Source organism: Caenorhabditis elegans, chromosome II (assembly GCF_000002985.6).
Source record: "Caenorhabditis elegans chromosome II".
In the NCBI taxonomy this organism is placed as follows: domain Eukaryota; kingdom Metazoa; phylum Nematoda; class Chromadorea; order Rhabditida; family Rhabditidae; genus Caenorhabditis; species Caenorhabditis elegans.
The window spans coordinates 1,606,570-1,622,933 of NC_003280.10; the positions used below are offsets into that span (position 1 = coordinate 1,606,570).

Sequence of the window (16,364 nt, forward strand, 5' to 3'; positions counted from 1 at the left end):
TTCAAAAAAAAATCTTGATGTTTCTTTATTCGACAGTGTAGCCAAATTTTGTGATGGAGATCTCACCAGGACGACATTGCACATCGAAACTTCTTTCGTCTGGAGTTTGATAAAAGTTTTCGTGCTCAACATTGAAAATTCTTTTCAGTGCACTGTTGTTCATATAATTACAGCAAATTCCAGCAAAACCAAAGTGAGCAGATCTATCGATCATCTGGAAGCAACTAAAGAGTTTTGAGAAATATTAATGTAAAGAACCCACCGCACGAAGCCTCAGTGCATCTGCTTCTGTGAATCTTGCGAGATGAACATCAAACCTCTCAAAGTGAAAGAATTTTTCAATTGGAATAATTAAATTCTCAGCATATCCATGAAATATTCTAGCTTGTTTCCATTGGTCCAAATCAATTAGCTGTTTGTATTCTTGACCGTCCAATCCATTCAGTATAAGTTTTTTCAGTCTTTCCGCAGGGAAAATGGGCAACAGTTGGGCAAGTTCTGGATATGCAACGAATTGGGTTTGCACAGTTTTTGATGTCAAGTTCTTCGCCGATCTAAGAGATTTCCCAACACCGGCAATGAACTTTGTGCGGGATTTTTTCTGAATTCCATTATTGTCAATCCGGAATGATTCCATCTGAGCCTTTCCACTTTCCACCATCAACTTAAGATCCTTGTTGCATAGCTTTACGTAGTTCCCGCCAGGCACAAATGTTTGTTTTTCGAAGTCCTCGCCGTTTTTGGCAAAGTAGGTAACCTCACATCCTATATCATTTTGCCGATATTCGAATTTGGTACTTGTGTATTATTTCCCCTCAAAAATATTCAAAAAATCACATTCTATTGTAGTTCAAGTCATGATTTCCGTTCTTAAATCGATAGAACCAGAATTCAAAATCAGCAAATCCCATGACGTCATTTCCAACTTTCCTACAAAAATTGTCGAAAGACTCTTTAATTGATTTTTTGTCGAGAACTTCGTAGAGAATACATGTACGGTTAGTGAGCTCACTTTGGCAAAGAGCAACAGACATTTGGAATTATTACCTGAAAATTTGAATTTTTAGAAGCAAAAAAATGTGTTAATTAAAACTGGAATAACTATTTTGAACAGAAAAAGAACGGTTAACGGTTCTGAAGAGTTTACCACATTAAAATTGAATTCTCTGTTGATAAGAAGAATTCTCTTTTTCGAAACTGATAACAATGCACAAACATTTGATTTCACAAGAGACAGGGAAGTTTGTTGAATGAAATTGATTATTGACAAATAGTGACCAAAAACCACTATTTAAACTATTTAATTTTAATATTTTATTGTGGAAAATGGACGTAGATGTACAAAATAACGAAGTATTAGGCATGAAGTCTCAATTAAAGTGCACTCGAATATTTATCCCGTTCTATTGATAATAAGCCCATCGCGACAAATTTCCACATTGAAAGATCTTTTGTCAGGAGTTTGGTGAACGAAATTTCGCTCCTCAGCAAATTCTCTTTTCAGCTTTCTGATGTTCATATCTCTGAAGTGAATCCCAGCATGAACAAAGTGAGAAGATCTATCAATCAGCTGAAAGTTAGTCGATAATATTTTCACGGATTTTTCAATGTTTTAGCACACTCACATTACGAATTTTCATTGCATCACCTTCTGTGAAAGTTTCGAGACGAACATCAAACCTCTCGAAATGAAAAAGTGTTCAATTGGAATAATCAAATTCTTAGAAAATCCATGAAATTTTCTAGCTTGTTTCCATTGATCCAGGTTAATCAGCTGCTCATATCCTGGGCCATCCATCCTCCCGTATAAATAAAGATATTCCAATTTTTTCGCAGGGAAAATGGGCAACAGTTGGGCAAGTTCTTGGAATGAAACGTGGTGTGATTGGATAGTTTTTAATGACAAGCTTTCCGCTGATTTGAGAGTTTTCTCAATGCCGTCAATGAAATTTTTACGGGCTTCGTTTTCAATTCCGTCAAAAACAGGTAGGAATGTTTCCAATTGAACCTTTCGATTTTCAATCATCAACTTGAGATCCTTGTTGCATAGCTCTACATAGTCCTCACCAGCCACAAATTTCTGTATTTCCTTGCGTTTGGGACTACCAAAATAGTAAACAACAACACAACCTCCATCCTTTTGCTCATACCTAATATGATAGCGCATGTTATAGACAATCGATACACAGTGTAACTTTTCAGAATAATTCAAAGTAAGCCAATTGATCAAAACTTTCATATTTCGAACAACACTTCGAAAGTTTCGAGACACTTTCATAAGAACCATTCTGAAATTGTTTCAATAAATTGTTTGAAGCGTCATTGCGAAATTCTCACAAATCGATAATTTCCATGTGGTCTAAAATTTCGTTGATCACGTGCAGAGGCATGACTGACAAAGAACATGGGACGGGATCGAGAGCAGCCGACATTTTTAGCTCTTACCTGAAAGTTGGAATTTCTAGAAGCGGAAACAAAAAAAACAATTCAGAACAAAAATGTGTTGATTGAAACTGAAAAAAAACGTGTTTGCCTCATTGAAATAAAATTCGAAGCTGATAAGAACTCAGTATTTCGAAACTGATAACAAAATAGGTGTCAGCTGTTACGCTCAACACGGTTGAAACCTCTACTTGGGAGTTTTGGCAGTACAATATTGTTTTGAATTCTAATAGGAAAGAGTTACAAATTGGCAAAACTTTATTTTGTTAAAAATCAAATTGAACATTTGACAAAAAGTCTCAATTTAGAGCTTGTAGTTGTAGTCGAATTGATATCCGGGTTTTGTAATTTGGATCATAAATTGACCAAATGCAACATAGAAAGATCTTTTGTCCGGAGTTTCGTAAATGTGATTGTGCTCCACACTGTGCACATCGAAGACTCTCTTTAGTCTATCGATGTTCATACGTGTGTATTGAATTTCAGCATAAACGAAGTGAGCTGATCTGTCGATCATCTGAAAATTACTTGGCATTTTTGATATTGAACTGTATTTTTGAATTTTTTTTTTTTGAAAACTCACATCACGAAGCTTCATTGCATCTTCATCTGTGAATGTTGCGAGATGAACATCGAGCCACTCGAAATGCAAGAAGTGCTCAATCGGAACATTTAACTCCCCCTCAAATCCTTGAAATATTCTCGCCTTTTTCCATTGATCCAGATCAATCAGCTGTTCATATTCTCGACCGTCCAATCCATTCAGTATAAGTTTTTTCAGTTTTTCCGCAGGGAAAATGGGCAACAGTTGGGCAAGTTCTGGATATGAAACGAATTGGGTTTGCACAGTTTTTGACGACAAGTTTTTCGCCGAATTGAGAGCTTTTTCGATACCGGCTATGAACTTTTTGCGGGATTTTTTCTGAATTCCTTTATTGTCAAGCCTAAATAATTCCATTTGAGCCTTTCCACTTTCCACCATCAACTTGAGATCCTTGTTGCATAGCTCTATGTAGTTCCCGCCAGCCACAACTTTTTGTTTTTCGAAGATGTCACCGTTTCTGGCAAAGAAGGTAACCTCACAGCCTGCATCATTTTGGCGATATTCGAATTTATAGCGCAAGTTGTAAATGATTTTTGTGCAATCTGTTTCTTCGAACAACTGTACGACAAGACTTTCGATCACACAAACTTTCATGTTTTGAACAGCGCGCCGAAAATTCCGAGACACTTTCATCAGAGCTATTCTGAAATTTTAACAATTAACAATTTAATGCTTTTTGATAAAATTCTCACAAATCGATAAGGTCCAGGTGATTTAAAACTTCGTTGATCACGTTAAGAGGCATGCCTGACAGCAAACGTGGAACTGGATTGACGCTGAAAAAGTACTATTATTGATCTAAAAAAATTTTTGGACAAAATAAACCTGCAATTTCAGTAAGTTTTACTTTTTTTTAGAAAGATTTTATCAATTTTCTTACAAAAAATATTTTAAAAAAATTACCTTCGATCATAGTGCAAGTCATGATTTCCGTTGTTAAATCGATAGAACCAAAATTCAAACTCATAATATGAGATGACGTCATTTCCAACTTTTCTACGAAAATTGTCAAAGGACTGTTTAATTGGTTTTTTGTCGAGTACTTCGTAGAGAATACATGTTCGGATGGTGAGCTCACTTTGGCGGAGAGCAGCAGACATTTGGAATTATTACCTGGAAATTTGAATTTTTCAGAAAGGAATTGATTTCGAACAGAAACAAAAAAGTTAAGAGTGGAGTTACCAAGAACGTTCACCGGTTCAGGAGCAATTGCTTAAATGAAATGGAGTTCGACGCTGATAAAACGTTTTTCGAAGTTTCGATATAATTCGAAACTGATAACAATGAATGATTTCAAAATGTAATTGAGACTAGAGACAGAGAAAATTAAAGAGAGTGAAAAATCAAAAGACATGTAAAAAACAAAGTCATATTTACACATAACACTAAAAAAATGTCCTTTTTTCAGTTATTAGTGGTTTTGTACAATTTCAAAAAATTGTTATTTTGCAAAAAAAGGACAGTATTGTTGAAAACGGTTAATTCGTATATGCATAATTGAGAAAATCTAGGTTTAACCCATCAAAACGATTTGAAAGTGGCAAAAAATGGGCAATTTACAGTAAAAAGTCAATGTTTTGAAACTCGTCTCCTTTATTTCAGTAAAGTTATGCGCAAATAGGCGTGCTTGCTCGTGGTAACAACAATAAAAGCATTCCGATTAGATAAGAAACAATGGCAGCCACGGTTTTTCATTTCTTCCATTTCATATAGATATGGCTGAAATTGTTTATCAACACAAAAGTAAATCTATGGCTGAAATTGTTTATCAACACAAAAGTAAATCATACAACGGTAATGTACAAGAAGTAGATACGAGCAATGTTGCCGGGATACGATGGTGAGTGTTTTGGCAGTGCCTGCTCTCTGTCCAACTTCTGATTGCTATAGTGCTAACCTTGCAAAAAATGGTCAAACCAAGACCTACCTAAGTTCTAACCAAAATTTGAAAAAGATATAGCAAATTTAAAAATGTATCTACTTTTGCAATTCTTAACGCGATTATTTCAGCGCCTTCTATTACTCTCCAAGCGACAAAAATCAGAGACGATGGGTTTTCAATTGGGAAGAACTTGGAAAAGAAGGAATCATCAACCTAGTTGGCAAAATTCTTCTAAAAGACGAACGCGGCAACCGACAGATGGAATACAGTGTATTGTTAACTTCATAAGGGTATCGTGTCGATTGGGGAGACACCAGTACGCCGAATTATTTTTATTTTGAATATTCCTTTACGCCAACTTACGTCAAAATTGAGCCCGATCCGTTCGAGCAATCATTGCTTGAAAAAATGTTTCAGCCCTCGGATAAAAATGATGCAATTTTGCTGGTTGAAGAGCAGCAGTTGCATGTCAATAAAGCTGTAAGTTTTTTTTTCAAATTATTTCAATTAATCAGGCAATTTTTCAGTTTCTCTCCTTCCACTCCGACTACTTTTCTGCACTTTTCTCATCAAATTTCAAAGATGGCGAATTGGATGAGATTCCACTCAAAGACGTCACTATTGAGGAGTTTGGTCTTGTTCTGAGCACAATTCATCCGGAAACTGTTCTTCCGGTGAATGGTGAGCATTGGAATTCCAAATCCGTAACAAATTAAATAGATACTTGTGTTACAGATAAAACAGTGGAGAAGCTTCTGGAGCTCGCCGATCGCTTTATAATTCCGGCTGTGTTGAGATTGGCCGAAACCCACCTGCTGACCCATTCTAAAATTGGAAACGACGCGATGCTATGGATGGCAGACAAGTATCGACTTCTGAAGCTTCTCGATGTATGCATTCTCCGTATTGATACAGTGGAGAAGGCTAAGAAGCTTCAACTCTCACCACATTTCCATGAGATTTCCGATGGAACGAATGCTAAACTTTTTAAGCGACTTCCCAAAATTGCATAAAGATTTTGATAATAATTAATAAAAGGTGATACCAAGTGACTCAGTTGAAACTGTATTTGAATGCAGAATTTATTGATACCATTAACAACTAGCAAGTACTCGGACGCAACGTAGTGTACAGACTGCTATCAGTGGGTCAGTTATAATGACGCATGGTTTGGTTGCTAAAAGTTCCTCAAAATGCTCGTGTGAATAGGGTCGTAACTATTATTAATTCTTCTGTTAGAAAAACGACAATCAAAAGACAATCCTCGATATATTTTGTTCTGCTTGCCAAAAAACTAAATAATGTTTATTGAATATTTGAATTATATAAAATTGTACTAGTTGTCAATTTCAATTCTATAGCCATACTTTGTAACTCGGAGCAAATCAGGCAAAAATTCTACATAGAAAGGTATGTTGTTCAGGTTTTGGTAGACGATGTTGTCCTCCTCATCATGGGCTCCGAAGATTCTCTTCATCCCGCTGATGTTTATAGAGTTACAGCGGATCTGAGCGCGACCAAAGTGAGTGGATGTGTCGATCATCTGATAAATGTAATTGATATTTAAAACATCTTCATAAGATAACCCACATCGCAAATTTTTACAGCATCATCTTCTGTGAATATCGCTAGATCTACTTTGAAAAACTCGAAATGCAAGAAGTGCTCAATTGGAATACTCAAACTCCAAAGTCCATCAAACTTTTTAGCCTTTTTCCATTGATCCGAATTGATCAGCTGTTCAAATCCGACACTCCCCTCTCCTTTGAAATCTATCACTTCCAACTTTTCAGCAGGGAAGATGCCCACCAGTTGTGCGAGTCCTGACAACGAAGTGTTATATGTTGCAACGGTTCTAGACGTCAAACTCTTTGCAGATTTCATAGTCTCCTCAATGCCGTCGATGAACTTTTTGCTGAGTTCTGTTTCAATTCCAGAAATTGAAACTCCGAAACTGTAAAATTCAACCTTTCGATTTTCCATCATCAACTTGAGATCCTTGTTGCAAAGCTCTAGATAGTTTTCTTCAGGCACAAAAACTTCTTTTTTGTTGCCCCCAACGACTTTATTATCAACATAAGAAACTGTACAACCGCCATTATTCTGCTTGTAAGTGATGACGTAGCGGCCATAAACAATGCTTGAAGATTGTCCTCCTGTACAAAGCTGTACAGTAAGTCTATTAATCTCAACTTTTGAATTTTGAACAGCGCGCCGAAAATTTCGAGACACTTTCATCAGAACCAATCTGAAAATGGTTCATTTTAAGATTTTCGGAAAATTCTTACGATTCGATGTTGTTCAGATGGGCCAAGATCTCGCTGACCACGTTGAGCGGCATGGCCGACAAGGACTTTGGATGGGCGCTGAAAATGTAATTTTAAATTTAATCTTGTCTCTAGCTGATTCTAAACTTTTTTAAAACAAAAATATATTATAACTTTACCTTTTATTGTAGTGCATGGCATCATTTTCGATGTGATTTTCGCGTAGAGCAGCAGACATTGGAAACTATTGTGTTGATTGAGAATTAAGAAAGAAAATATTCTGTAAGTGAAAAAAAACTGATTTTCAACGGTTTGATGTATTTACTTCAAAAAAGTGAATTTAGCGCTGATAGGAACTGACTATTTCAAAACTGATAACAATATACATACAACTGAAACTGATTGATTGAACTAGAGACAGAGAGTATGACATAAGTTTGTTGACTAATAAAAAAAACGTTCAACACAGCCGGAATTATGAGCTAGTTTTTTCTCGGAGCTCTCGCTGTCTGGGCCCAAGCAGAAGAATCAACGTGGTGTCAGGTTGTTCCATAACGGTTTGATCTACAGAAAATGCGGGAATTGTTTCCCCAAAAAAATGTGACGTCAGCACGTTTTTAATCATGCGAAATCAGCTGATAAGTTTGCGTCTGAATTCCCGCATATTTTGTAGATCACAACGAAATGGGACAATGTGACACCACATGAGAATCCTTGATGCAAGAACGTTCACGCGATAATTTCGCGGGCCTGTTCCGGTGTGGTTAGCACATAGATCCACAAAGATACAGCTGAGCAACAAACGCAACCAAATCTCCAATTGATTAATTTTTCATAACAAAAAAAAAATCAATTTTCATCTTCTCTATTACCAACTACTTCTGGTCCAAAGTCTGGCTCCCAAAGTTTGCTCTTAAGATCAAAAAAATTATAAAAAATTTTATAAAGTAAAAATTGTATAAAAATAAATGGAAAGTGTTCAAAAAAGAGCTTTGAAAACACATAAAAATAGACAAGTGCTTCCATCGTTAAAAAGGTCTGTAGCGGGATCTATCGGTTGGCATTCGTGGACGGGGATCGAAGAATTGATAATCCCTCAAAAAAAGCGCCGGAGGGGCTGGGATCGGGGGTGGCTTATAGAAGGTGCTGGCACTCTTGTTGTTGTATTTAAATTTGTAGCCAGACTTAGTGATATATAGCACTCGAAGAGCACAATGAACTTCGAAAGACCCGTTGTCCGGAGATTGGTAGACGAATTCGAACTTATTGTCGTTGTTCACATCAAAGGCCCTTTTCAATAGACTGACGTTCATTGGATCGATGGTGATTTCAGCATAGCCAAAGTTAGTGGATCTATCAAGCATCTGAAAGTTGTCTGATTTTTGAGAAATGTCAAAATTTTTGTGAAATGTAAGAAAAGCTCACATAACGAAGCTTCATTGCATCTTCTTCTTTGAATCTTACGAAATGATCTTTGAAGCACTCGAAATGCAAACAGTGCTCAATTGGAACGTTCAAGCTCCAAAATCCATCAAATTTTCTAGCGTTCTTCCATTGTTCCAGGCCAACCAGCTGCTCATATCCATCAGTCCTGGCCCCTTGTTTGAAATTAATTTCTTCCAGTTTTCCAGCATGGAAAATGGGCAAGAGTTGGGCAATTTCTGCTAATGAATTGTAGTGTGCTTCCACGGTTCTTGTGGAGCTTTTTGCAGACTTGAAAGCTATCTCGGCTCTGTCAATGAATTTCTTTTGAGTGTCTTGATTAGATCCATTCGAAAACTGGAATTTCTTCAATTGAACATTTTGATTCTCCATAATCAATTTGAGATCCTTGACGCCTAGCTCTATATAGTCCTCGTCAGTCACAAAAAATTCTTTTCTGTTGTCTTCATCGCTCGTGCGAATTCTGCGACCACACGTGCAAGTTGGTTCTTGACGAAACGGCGAGTACTGAGCTACAAAAAATTAAAATAAATTTTATTTTGGCATTGTGCTTGTTTTCTGATATTATGTAGAGTTCCGTTTCTTGTACCCATTTTCAGCCGGTGCCCTATAATTAAAATTTAGATCTCCACAACCTGTATCATTTGGCCGATATTTGATTTTGTGGCGCGAATTATAGGTGATCGCTAAATGTTCATCGAAATCCACTTCAATACAATCAAACACCATTTTCATATTTTGAACGACTTTTCGAAAGTTTCGTGATACTTTCATCAGGACCAATCTGAAAATTTTTCACTGAACACATTATTGAAAAAAGTCTTACAAATTAAGAATTTCCATGCGGTTTAAAACTTCGTCAATTATGTTGAGGGGCATGTTTGACAGCAAAGGTGAAGCTGGATCTGCGCTGAAAAATTTCTAATTTGAGGTCAGTACTCTTGTTAGGGGTCTTGTAAGAAACTATAACAGACAATGTGGGTGAAAAGTCGCGGAAAAACTGCATTTTCATCCAATAGCAATAGGTCCTGCTTTTCTATAACATTTCTTTTTAAATACCTTCTATCGTAGTGCAAGTCATGGTTTCCGTTGTAAAATCGATAGAACCAGAAATCGAAGTCATTATATGACATGACGTCATTTCCAACATTTCTACAGAAGTTTTCGTAAGACTCCTGAATCGGTTTCTTGTTGAGAACTTCGTAGAGAATACATCCTCGAATAACAAGCTCATTTTCGCCAAGAACAACTGACATTTGGAATTATTACCTGAAAATTTTTCAGAAGAGGAAATAAGAGAATATTCAGACCAAAAACGAAAAAAAAATTGAAATGAAGTTACTATTTTGCCCGGAAAATGTTTACCGGTTGGGGAGCATTTGCTTTAAAGAAATTGAGTTTAACACTGATAAAAATGTATGATTTCTCAATTCTTCTCAAAATATTTCATTGAACTAGACACAGCGAAAATGAGAGAAACATGTGTTGTTTAAGAGTGAGGAAAAAATATTCTTCTGATAATACATAGCGCTCCTATGGAACTCCATGTAATGCAGAATGGTTTAAAATTCGAGCTTGTTTCGGGTGTTGTAGGATTTTTGATTTTTGAAGATTCTGATTCTTAGAATGCCAAAAGATAACCTTTATTCTGTGAAAATTAAAAAAAAAACATCAGTTATTCAATCTGGAAATTGAGAATAGCTAGAAAAAAATTATTATAATTTAGAGCTATTAGTAGTAGTGGAATTTGTAACCAGACTTTGTAATTTGGAGCTCATTCGAATAGAATCTAACATTGAAATATCTTTGGTCTGGAGTTTGGTAAACGATATTGTGCTCAGTATTGTAGACATCGAAGACTCCCATCAGTGTTCTGATGTTCATACTTTTGAAATGAAGTCTAGCATAACAGAAGTGGGCTGATCTATCGATCATCTGAAAAGATATAGGGTCGCTGAATTAAAAAAAAATGCTAGAAATTACTCACATCACGAAGCTTCACTGCATCATCTTCTGTGAATACCGATAAATAAACTATGAAAGTCTCAAAATGCAAAAAGTGCTCAATCGGAACATTCAAATCCCTCATTCCATCAAATTTTCTAGCATTCTTCCATTGTTCCAGGCTGACCAGCTGTTCACTTCCTATCGTTCCATCTCCAGTGAATCTAATTTCTTCCACATTTTTAGCAGGGAAGATAGCCATCAATTGTGCGAGTTCTAGTAGGTAACCACCAGTTGTTTCCACTGTTCTCGACGTCAAGCTTTTTGCAGTCTTCAGAGCTTCTTCGACGCGCTTCATGCACTTCTCACGGAATTCTTTTGTAGCTACAGCGATTATGGCAAATCGGAATGTTTTCAAATGAACCATCCGATTTTCCATCAACAACTTGAGATCCTTGATGCATAGTTCTACGTAATCCTCGTCAGTCACATTGATTTCTTTTTTTCTGCTGTCGCTACTGGCTCTATTATCTGAATAGGACACAGTACAACCCTGATCCTTCTTCTCATACTTGATAATATAGCGATCATTAAAAATAAGCCTCGAACAAGACTCTCCTTCATAAAACTGTACAACAAGTGAATCAAGCACAACTTTCCGTTTTTGAGCAACACTTTGCGACACTTTCATTAGATTTAATCTGAAAGTTCATTTCATTTCATTTTTTTTTCCTTTCCTCTCTCAATGCCGGTCTATTTTTTCCTCTCTTTGTCGGACTCGTGAGGGTCCCGACCTTATTATTGTTTTGATTAACTTTGATTAAACAATAAAATCACTTGTGGGTCATCCTCAAGGCAATTTAAAAAAAAAAAAAAAGTATTCCATTAAAGGTGAAGTAGTGCCAGTGGGGAAATTGTTAAAAACCACTCTTATAGTCCCAAAATGACCGAATATCATAATAAAACTATTCAAAAAATTTTTGAAATTTTTTTATGTACGGTCAAAAAGTGGCAATTACTCAGTTTTTGCCACTCATAATTTTGGAAGTCGACCAAAAAAAAAAGGTTTTTTCTAAATTTTTAATATTATAATTTTGATTTAATTATTTGTATCAAGACATTGTAGGGGTCGAAACATGTGACATTGCTTTGCCTTTCCTCAAAAGCTCATATTTTTTAATATTTTGGCACTTTGCCAAAACTTTGACCGGAAATTATGAAAAATCTAAACAATTTTGGAGTGTTTTACTATGATATTCGGTTGTTTGGGATCATTATAAGTGCATTTAGACAAAATCCACCTTTGAAGATTTTTCTCAAAATTCTTACAATTCGACGATGTCCACTTGGGTCCCGATTTCGCTGATCTCTGTTTTTTCGGATTTCGGCATCTCCGGCAAAGACTTTGGAACTTGATTGACGCTGAAAAATTATAATTTGAAGTTAGTTAGACAGTGTCAATCGGTTAAGGAAGGGAATAATTTAATTACTATAACTTGTTCCATTCCGTCCTCTTCTTGAATTGCTTGAATTGTGCTAAAAAAAACTGAAAAACTGGGCCCGCTAAATGTCTGCCGCTTCATATTTTTCGTAACAGTTTCAGCAATTTTTTTATGATTTCGTTATGAAATTCCAAAGAAAATATTCCAAACATACCTTCTATCGTAGTCCAAATCATGATTTCCGTTGCTAAATCGATCGTACCAGAATTCAAAATCAGAAAATCCCATGACGCCATTTCCAACTCTCGTACAGAAATTGTAGTAGGACAATTGGATCGGGTTTTTGCCGAGTGCTTCGTAGAGAATACATGCTCGGATAGTGAGCTCACTTTGGCGGAGAGATGCAGACATTTTGAGCTAGTACCTGAGGTTTTGAAGTTTTCTGGAAGCAAAAAAATTGAAATGAAATGGCAATGTGTGCCCACAGCTACATAAAACATTAAATGTTTCGGATTGTTTGCATCATAAAAATTAATTTCGACACTGATAAGTTAACTATTCAACAATCATAAAGAATTTTGACCAAAAATTGTCAAAAATCGGTGTCAGCTTTAGAAGTTGTATGCACTGGGTTAATAAACGAACAACTGTAGTGAATAAATTTCCTATATTCTTTAATGACCAAATATCATAGTGAAAAAATTAAAAAAATTTTATATGATTTTTTGAAAATTGAAAAAATCTCGAATCGCATCAAATTCCTATTTGAATTACCGCCAATAGTTCGATGTTCGATGCATTATTTTAACTTTTATTTATTATTTATCTTGAATTTTTCATCAAATTTCTAGTAAAATTACTCAAAAAAAAAAAATGAAAAATCAAACAAAAATAAGACAAATTAATAAATAAAAGTTAAAATAATGCAAGCGCGCTCCATCGAACATCGAACTATTGGCGGTAATTTAAATAGGAATTTGATGCACTTCGAGATTTTTTCAATTTTCAAAAAATCATATAAAATTTAGAAATTTTTTTTAAATTTTTTTACTATGATATTTGGTCATTGTGGTACCATAGGCATGTTTTAAAGCAATTTCCCCACTGGCGCTACTCCATCTTTAAGAACACGGATATTTACTGCTTCAATGCAGTCAGTAAGAATTATTTCGATATTATGGATTCGCTTAACAAAACAATAATTTTTTTGAGAAAAGATTATAAAACAAAAATGAATCATATATTGTGAAAAAATAGGTGTAAAAGCATATAAAAAATTGAAAAATACAGAGATAGTCTTTCAGAGCCAATCGTTGTAATCGTATCTGTAGCTCAACTTTGTGATTCGGAACAAATAACTATAAATTTTAACATTGAAAAATCTTTTATCCGGAGTTTCGTATGCGAAGTTTTGGTTCTGATTGTGCGCAGCGAAGACTCTCATCAGTTCGCTGATGTTCATATCCTTAGAGCGAATCTCAGCATGACCAAAGTGAGTGGATCTATCGATCATCTGAAAATTATTGTATCACTTTGACAACAGCTCACAGATAGATTTGAGTAAAAAAACTCACATCACGAATTTTCATCGCATCACTTTCTGTGAATGTTGCCAGGCAAACTTCAAACCACTCGAAATGCAAAAAGTGCTCTATTGGAACACTCAGCTTCCCATCTGCGTCAAATTTTCTAGCATTTTTCCATTGATCCAAGCTGACCAGCTGCTCAAATCCGGTATCTTTCTCTCCAGCAAAATATATTTCTTCCAGTGTTTCAGCTGGAAAGAAAGCCACTAGTTGTGCAAGTTCTGAAAACGAAAAAGGCCATATTCTCACAGTTCTTGACGTTAAGCTTTTCGCAGATTTGAGGGCTTCCACAATGCCGTTCATGCATTTTTCACAGAGTTCTTTTCCAGTTCCAAAAGTGAATTCAATTGTTTCCAATTGAATTTTTCGATTTTCCAGCAAACACTTGAGATCCTTGTTAAATAGCTCTAAATAGTCTTTGCCAGGCACAAATATTTCTTTTTTGTTGCTCCTTTCGTCATATTCTTCCAAGAAATAATCATCTTCGTTGACATAACTGTCAAAATAGATTACCGTACAACCGCCACCCTTAGGCTCATACGTGATAATGAAGCGGTCGTTATAAACAATCTTCGCATTCTTTCCTTCAAAAAAGCGTACCCCAATCGAATCAACCACATCTACTTTGGCTTGAACAACGCTCCGTAAGTTTCGTGACACTTTCATCATGACCAATCTGAAAATGTTCCACTGAATGCTTCGAAAATGTTTGTTAAATTCTCACAAATCCATAATATCCAGGTGGGCCAAGATTTCGCTGATAATGTTGAGCGGCATGTTCGGCAAGGACTTTGGAACTGGATCGGCGCTGGAAAAATTTATCCAATAGAAAATCATTAATTTACTACAATGTTTTCCATGATAAAAAATCTTTTGAAAAATTACCTTCTATCGTAGAGCAAGTCATGATTTCCGTGGTAGAATCGATAGAACCAGAAATCAAAATCATATTGTGTCATGACGTCATTGCCAACTTTTTTACAGAAATTATCGTAAGACTCCTGAATTGGTTTTTTGTCAAGTGCTTCGTAGAGAATAAACGCTCGAATTACGAACTTATTTTCTCGAAAAGATAATGACATTTCAAACTATCACCTGAAAATTTAAAACTTTTAATAAGCAAAAGAAATCTCAGAAAAAAAGTGGTAATCAAAAATGTAGTACCGTATTTTCTCCATTTGTTTTGTACCCGACTATTTTGCTTTGAAAGGTTAAATTTCGCTTCATTTAAATCTATCAACTGCAATTGTATAGAAAAATGAAGCAAATGTCAGTTGACAATTATTTAAAAAAAGAAACGACAACTGAAATATCAGCTGTCAAATTTGAACAATCGGGTGCAATACTAATAAAAATATACAGCACCTATTTTGCTCAGAACTGTTTTGGAGCAAGATGATAACAAAACGCTACATTTCGAAACAGATAACAAAGTATGATTTCACAACTCTGACAACTTAGTTCAACGGAGACAGATAGAAAAAGAGTAAGGGAAGTATTTTAACTCGACTAAAGCAAAAAAAAAAACTACTTTATCGATCAATGGGTGTTTTGGAGAATTCAAATTAAAAATACAAAAAAATAGACAGTGAGTATTCAGTGGAAGGTAGAAAATAATCCAACAAACGCAACAACCAAGCAAAGGTTCGTAGCATTCTTTTTTCCATTCCACCATAATTTTGATTGCAAAACTCTCAGAACGAGCTCTGACTCTAAATCAACAGAAAAATGATAAAAACCATTGTACATATGGCAAAGCAGTTGTACATATGGCAATGCGCTATTATCAGTCAGGTGTAAACGAGAAAAAAGTTGCCTTCCTCACTCTTAATCAGAAACAATTCCAGGCAGCAATTGTTTCTCTCATTCTCTCGATCTCTAGTTCAATTAAATAGTCAGAGTTGTGAAATCGTACATTGTTATCAGCGTCGAAAAATCAATTCTCACGGTCATGCTAATATTCGAAATAACAGTATGAACATCAGTGGTCTGAGAAGAGTCATTGATGTCAACAATGCGGAGCACCAAATCGTTTAAAGGTGGACTACACCCTGTGGGGAAATTGCTTGAAAACATGCCTACGGTACCACAATGACCGAATATCATGATAAAAAAATTAAAAATTTTCTAAATTTTATATGATTTTCTGAAAATTTTAAAAATCTCAGTTTTTGCCTAATTCCTATTTGAATTTCCTCCAACGTTTTTAAATTTATTTATTTTATTTTTTGTTATTTTCCACCGATTTTTAACGTTTTCGGTGTATTTTTGCTCGAATTTTAGAGAAAAAGTCAAGATAAATGCAAATTTTCGATTAAAAAGCACGCTGACAGGCGTAAATCAGTGAAATTAATTAATTCAGGTTCGAAAAGAAACTACAACAGACAGTGTGGATGAAAAGTCGCGGAAAAACTGCATTTTCATCAAACATCAACAGGTCCTACTTTTCTATAACATTTGTTTTTTAATACCTTCTATCGTAGTGCAAGTCATGGTTTCCGTTGTGAAATCGATAGAACCAGAAATCGAAGTCATTATATGACATGACGTCATTTCCAACATTTCTACAGAAATTTTCGTAGGACTCCTGAATCGGTTTCTTGTTGAGAACTTCGAAGAGAATACATCCTCGAATTACAAGCTCATTTTCGCCAAGAGCAACTGACATTTCGAACTATTACCTGGAAATTGAATTCTTTAGATGAGGAAACAAGAGGTGGAATGAACTGGATGTTACTATTTTGCCGGAAAAAT

At 35.5% G+C, this 16,364-nt stretch overlaps 5 protein-coding genes and 4 pseudogenes across 10 annotated transcripts; 1 reads left to right on the forward strand and 8 right to left on the reverse strand.

Moving 5' to 3' along the window:
• Window positions 1–25: 25 nt before the first annotated feature.
• fbxa-161 lies at window positions 26–1,034 on the reverse strand (annotated as a pseudogene). The gene is made up of 2 exons: window positions 263–1,034; window positions 26–214 (listed from the first exon to the last, which is right to left on the reverse strand). Coding segments are annotated over exons 1-2 (961 nt in total).
• A 265-nt stretch (window positions 1,035–1,299) lies between these two features.
• On the reverse strand, window positions 1,300–2,445 carry fbxa-162 (annotated as a pseudogene). The gene is made up of 3 exons: window positions 2,338–2,445; window positions 1,626–2,288; window positions 1,300–1,570 (listed from the first exon to the last, which is right to left on the reverse strand). Coding segments are annotated over exons 1-3 (1,042 nt in total).
• Window positions 2,446–2,682: 237 nt separating this feature from the next.
• On the reverse strand, window positions 2,683–4,161 carry fbxa-163 (F-box domain-containing protein). Its single transcript, NM_061609.3, has 4 exons — window positions 3,950–4,161; window positions 3,739–3,822; window positions 3,026–3,689; window positions 2,683–2,959 (listed from the first exon to the last, which is right to left on the reverse strand). The coding sequence occupies exons 1-4, from the start codon at window positions 4,144–4,146 to the stop codon at window positions 2,747–2,749; spliced, it is 1,158 nt and encodes a 385-aa protein (NP_494010.1). The 5' UTR covers window positions 4,147–4,161; the 3' UTR covers window positions 2,683–2,746.
• A 600-nt stretch (window positions 4,162–4,761) lies between these two features.
• btb-15 lies at window positions 4,762–5,941 on the forward strand (annotated as a pseudogene). Its single transcript has 4 exons — window positions 4,762–4,886; window positions 5,057–5,408; window positions 5,456–5,609; window positions 5,664–5,941. Coding segments are annotated over exons 1-4 (909 nt in total).
• A 277-nt stretch (window positions 5,942–6,218) lies between these two features.
• On the reverse strand, window positions 6,219–7,503 carry fbxa-164 (F-box domain-containing protein). The gene is made up of 4 exons (NM_061611.6): window positions 7,375–7,503; window positions 7,217–7,294; window positions 6,519–7,176; window positions 6,219–6,471 (listed from the first exon to the last, which is right to left on the reverse strand). Exons 1-4 carry the CDS (start codon window positions 7,431–7,433, stop codon window positions 6,265–6,267), a joined length of 1,002 nt encoding a protein of 333 aa, NP_494012.1. The 5' UTR covers window positions 7,434–7,503; the 3' UTR covers window positions 6,219–6,264.
• Window positions 7,504–8,119: 616 nt separating this feature from the next.
• Window positions 8,120–9,913, reverse strand: fbxa-165 (F-box domain-containing protein). The gene is made up of 5 exons (NM_061612.3): window positions 9,698–9,913; window positions 9,465–9,548; window positions 9,274–9,422; window positions 8,621–9,150; window positions 8,120–8,559 (listed from the first exon to the last, which is right to left on the reverse strand). The coding sequence occupies exons 1-5, from the start codon at window positions 9,892–9,894 to the stop codon at window positions 8,224–8,226; spliced, it is 1,296 nt and encodes a 431-aa protein (NP_494013.1). The 5' UTR covers window positions 9,895–9,913; the 3' UTR covers window positions 8,120–8,223.
• Window positions 9,914–10,259: 346 nt separating this feature from the next.
• Window positions 10,260–12,479, reverse strand: fbxa-166 (F-box domain-containing protein). The gene is made up of 4 exons (NM_061613.5): window positions 12,239–12,479; window positions 11,912–12,004; window positions 10,626–11,283; window positions 10,260–10,573 (listed from the first exon to the last, which is right to left on the reverse strand). The coding sequence occupies exons 1-4, from the start codon at window positions 12,433–12,435 to the stop codon at window positions 10,370–10,372; spliced, it is 1,152 nt and encodes a 383-aa protein (NP_494014.2). The 5' UTR covers window positions 12,436–12,479; the 3' UTR covers window positions 10,260–10,369.
• A 765-nt stretch (window positions 12,480–13,244) lies between these two features.
• fbxa-158 (F-box domain-containing protein) lies at window positions 13,245–14,711 on the reverse strand (the record flags this gene model as incomplete). Of its 2 annotated transcripts, none has more annotated exons than NM_001047268.3 (4): window positions 13,245–13,537; window positions 13,599–14,286; window positions 14,335–14,418; window positions 14,496–14,711. In NM_001047268.3, 4 exons carry the CDS (start codon window positions 14,690–14,692, stop codon window positions 13,325–13,327), a joined length of 1,182 nt encoding a protein of 393 aa, NP_001040733.1. The 2 variants fall into 2 exon arrangements, with proteins under 2 accessions (NP_001040733.1, NP_001040734.1); NM_001047269.3 differs by having other exon boundaries at window positions 13,325–13,537; window positions 14,496–14,569.
• Window positions 14,712–16,081: 1,370 nt separating this feature from the next.
• Window positions 16,082–16,278, reverse strand: fbxa-159 (annotated as a pseudogene). Its single transcript has one exon. A coding segment is annotated over exon 1 (197 nt).
• Window positions 16,279–16,364: the final 86 nt, after the last annotated feature.

Bases quoted from the DNA above. Each gene is read 5' to 3' on its own strand.
- fbxa-163 (NM_061609.3), bottom strand. From the start codon at position 4,146: ATGTCTGCTGCTCTCCGCCAAAGTGAGCTCACCATCCGAACATGTATT. The intron at 3,823-3,949 runs GTAATTTTTTTA...GTACTTTTTCAG, and splicing joins GACTTGCACTATGATCGAAG to CGTCAATCCAGTTCCACGTT. The intron at 3,690-3,738 runs GTGAGAATTTTA...TTAAAATTTCAG, and splicing joins CACCTGGACCTTATCGATTT to AATAGCTCTGATGAAAGTGT.
- fbxa-166 (NM_061613.5), bottom strand. From the start codon at position 12,435: ATGTCTGCATCTCTCCGCCAAAGTGAGCTCACTATCCGAGCATGTATT. The intron at 12,005-12,238 runs GTATGTTTGGAA...ATAATTTTTCAG, and splicing joins GATTTGGACTACGATAGAAG to CGTCAATCAAGTTCCAAAGT. The intron at 10,574-10,625 runs GTGAGTAATTTC...ATATCTTTTCAG, and splicing joins ATGCAGTGAAGCTTCGTGAT to ATGATCGATAGATCAGCCCA.
- fbxa-165 (NM_061612.3), bottom strand. From the start codon at position 9,894: ATGTCAGTTGTTCTTGGCGAAAATGAGCTTGTTATTCGAGGATGTATT. The intron at 9,549-9,697 runs GTATTTAAAAAG...GAAATTTTTCAG, and splicing joins GACTTGCACTACGATAGAAG to CGCAGATCCAGCTTCACCTT. The intron at 8,560-8,620 runs GTGAGCTTTTCT...GACAACTTTCAG, and splicing joins ATGCAATGAAGCTTCGTTAT to ATGCTTGATAGATCCACTAA.
- fbxa-164 (NM_061611.6), bottom strand. From the start codon at position 7,433: ATGTCTGCTGCTCTACGCGAAAATCACATCGAAAATGATGCCATGCAC. The intron at 7,295-7,374 runs GTAAAGTTATAA...TTACATTTTCAG, and splicing joins GCCATGCACTACAATAAAAG to CGCCCATCCAAAGTCCTTGT. The intron at 6,472-6,518 runs GTGGGTTATCTT...TACATTTATCAG, and splicing joins ATGCTGTAAAAATTTGCGAT to ATGATCGACACATCCACTCA.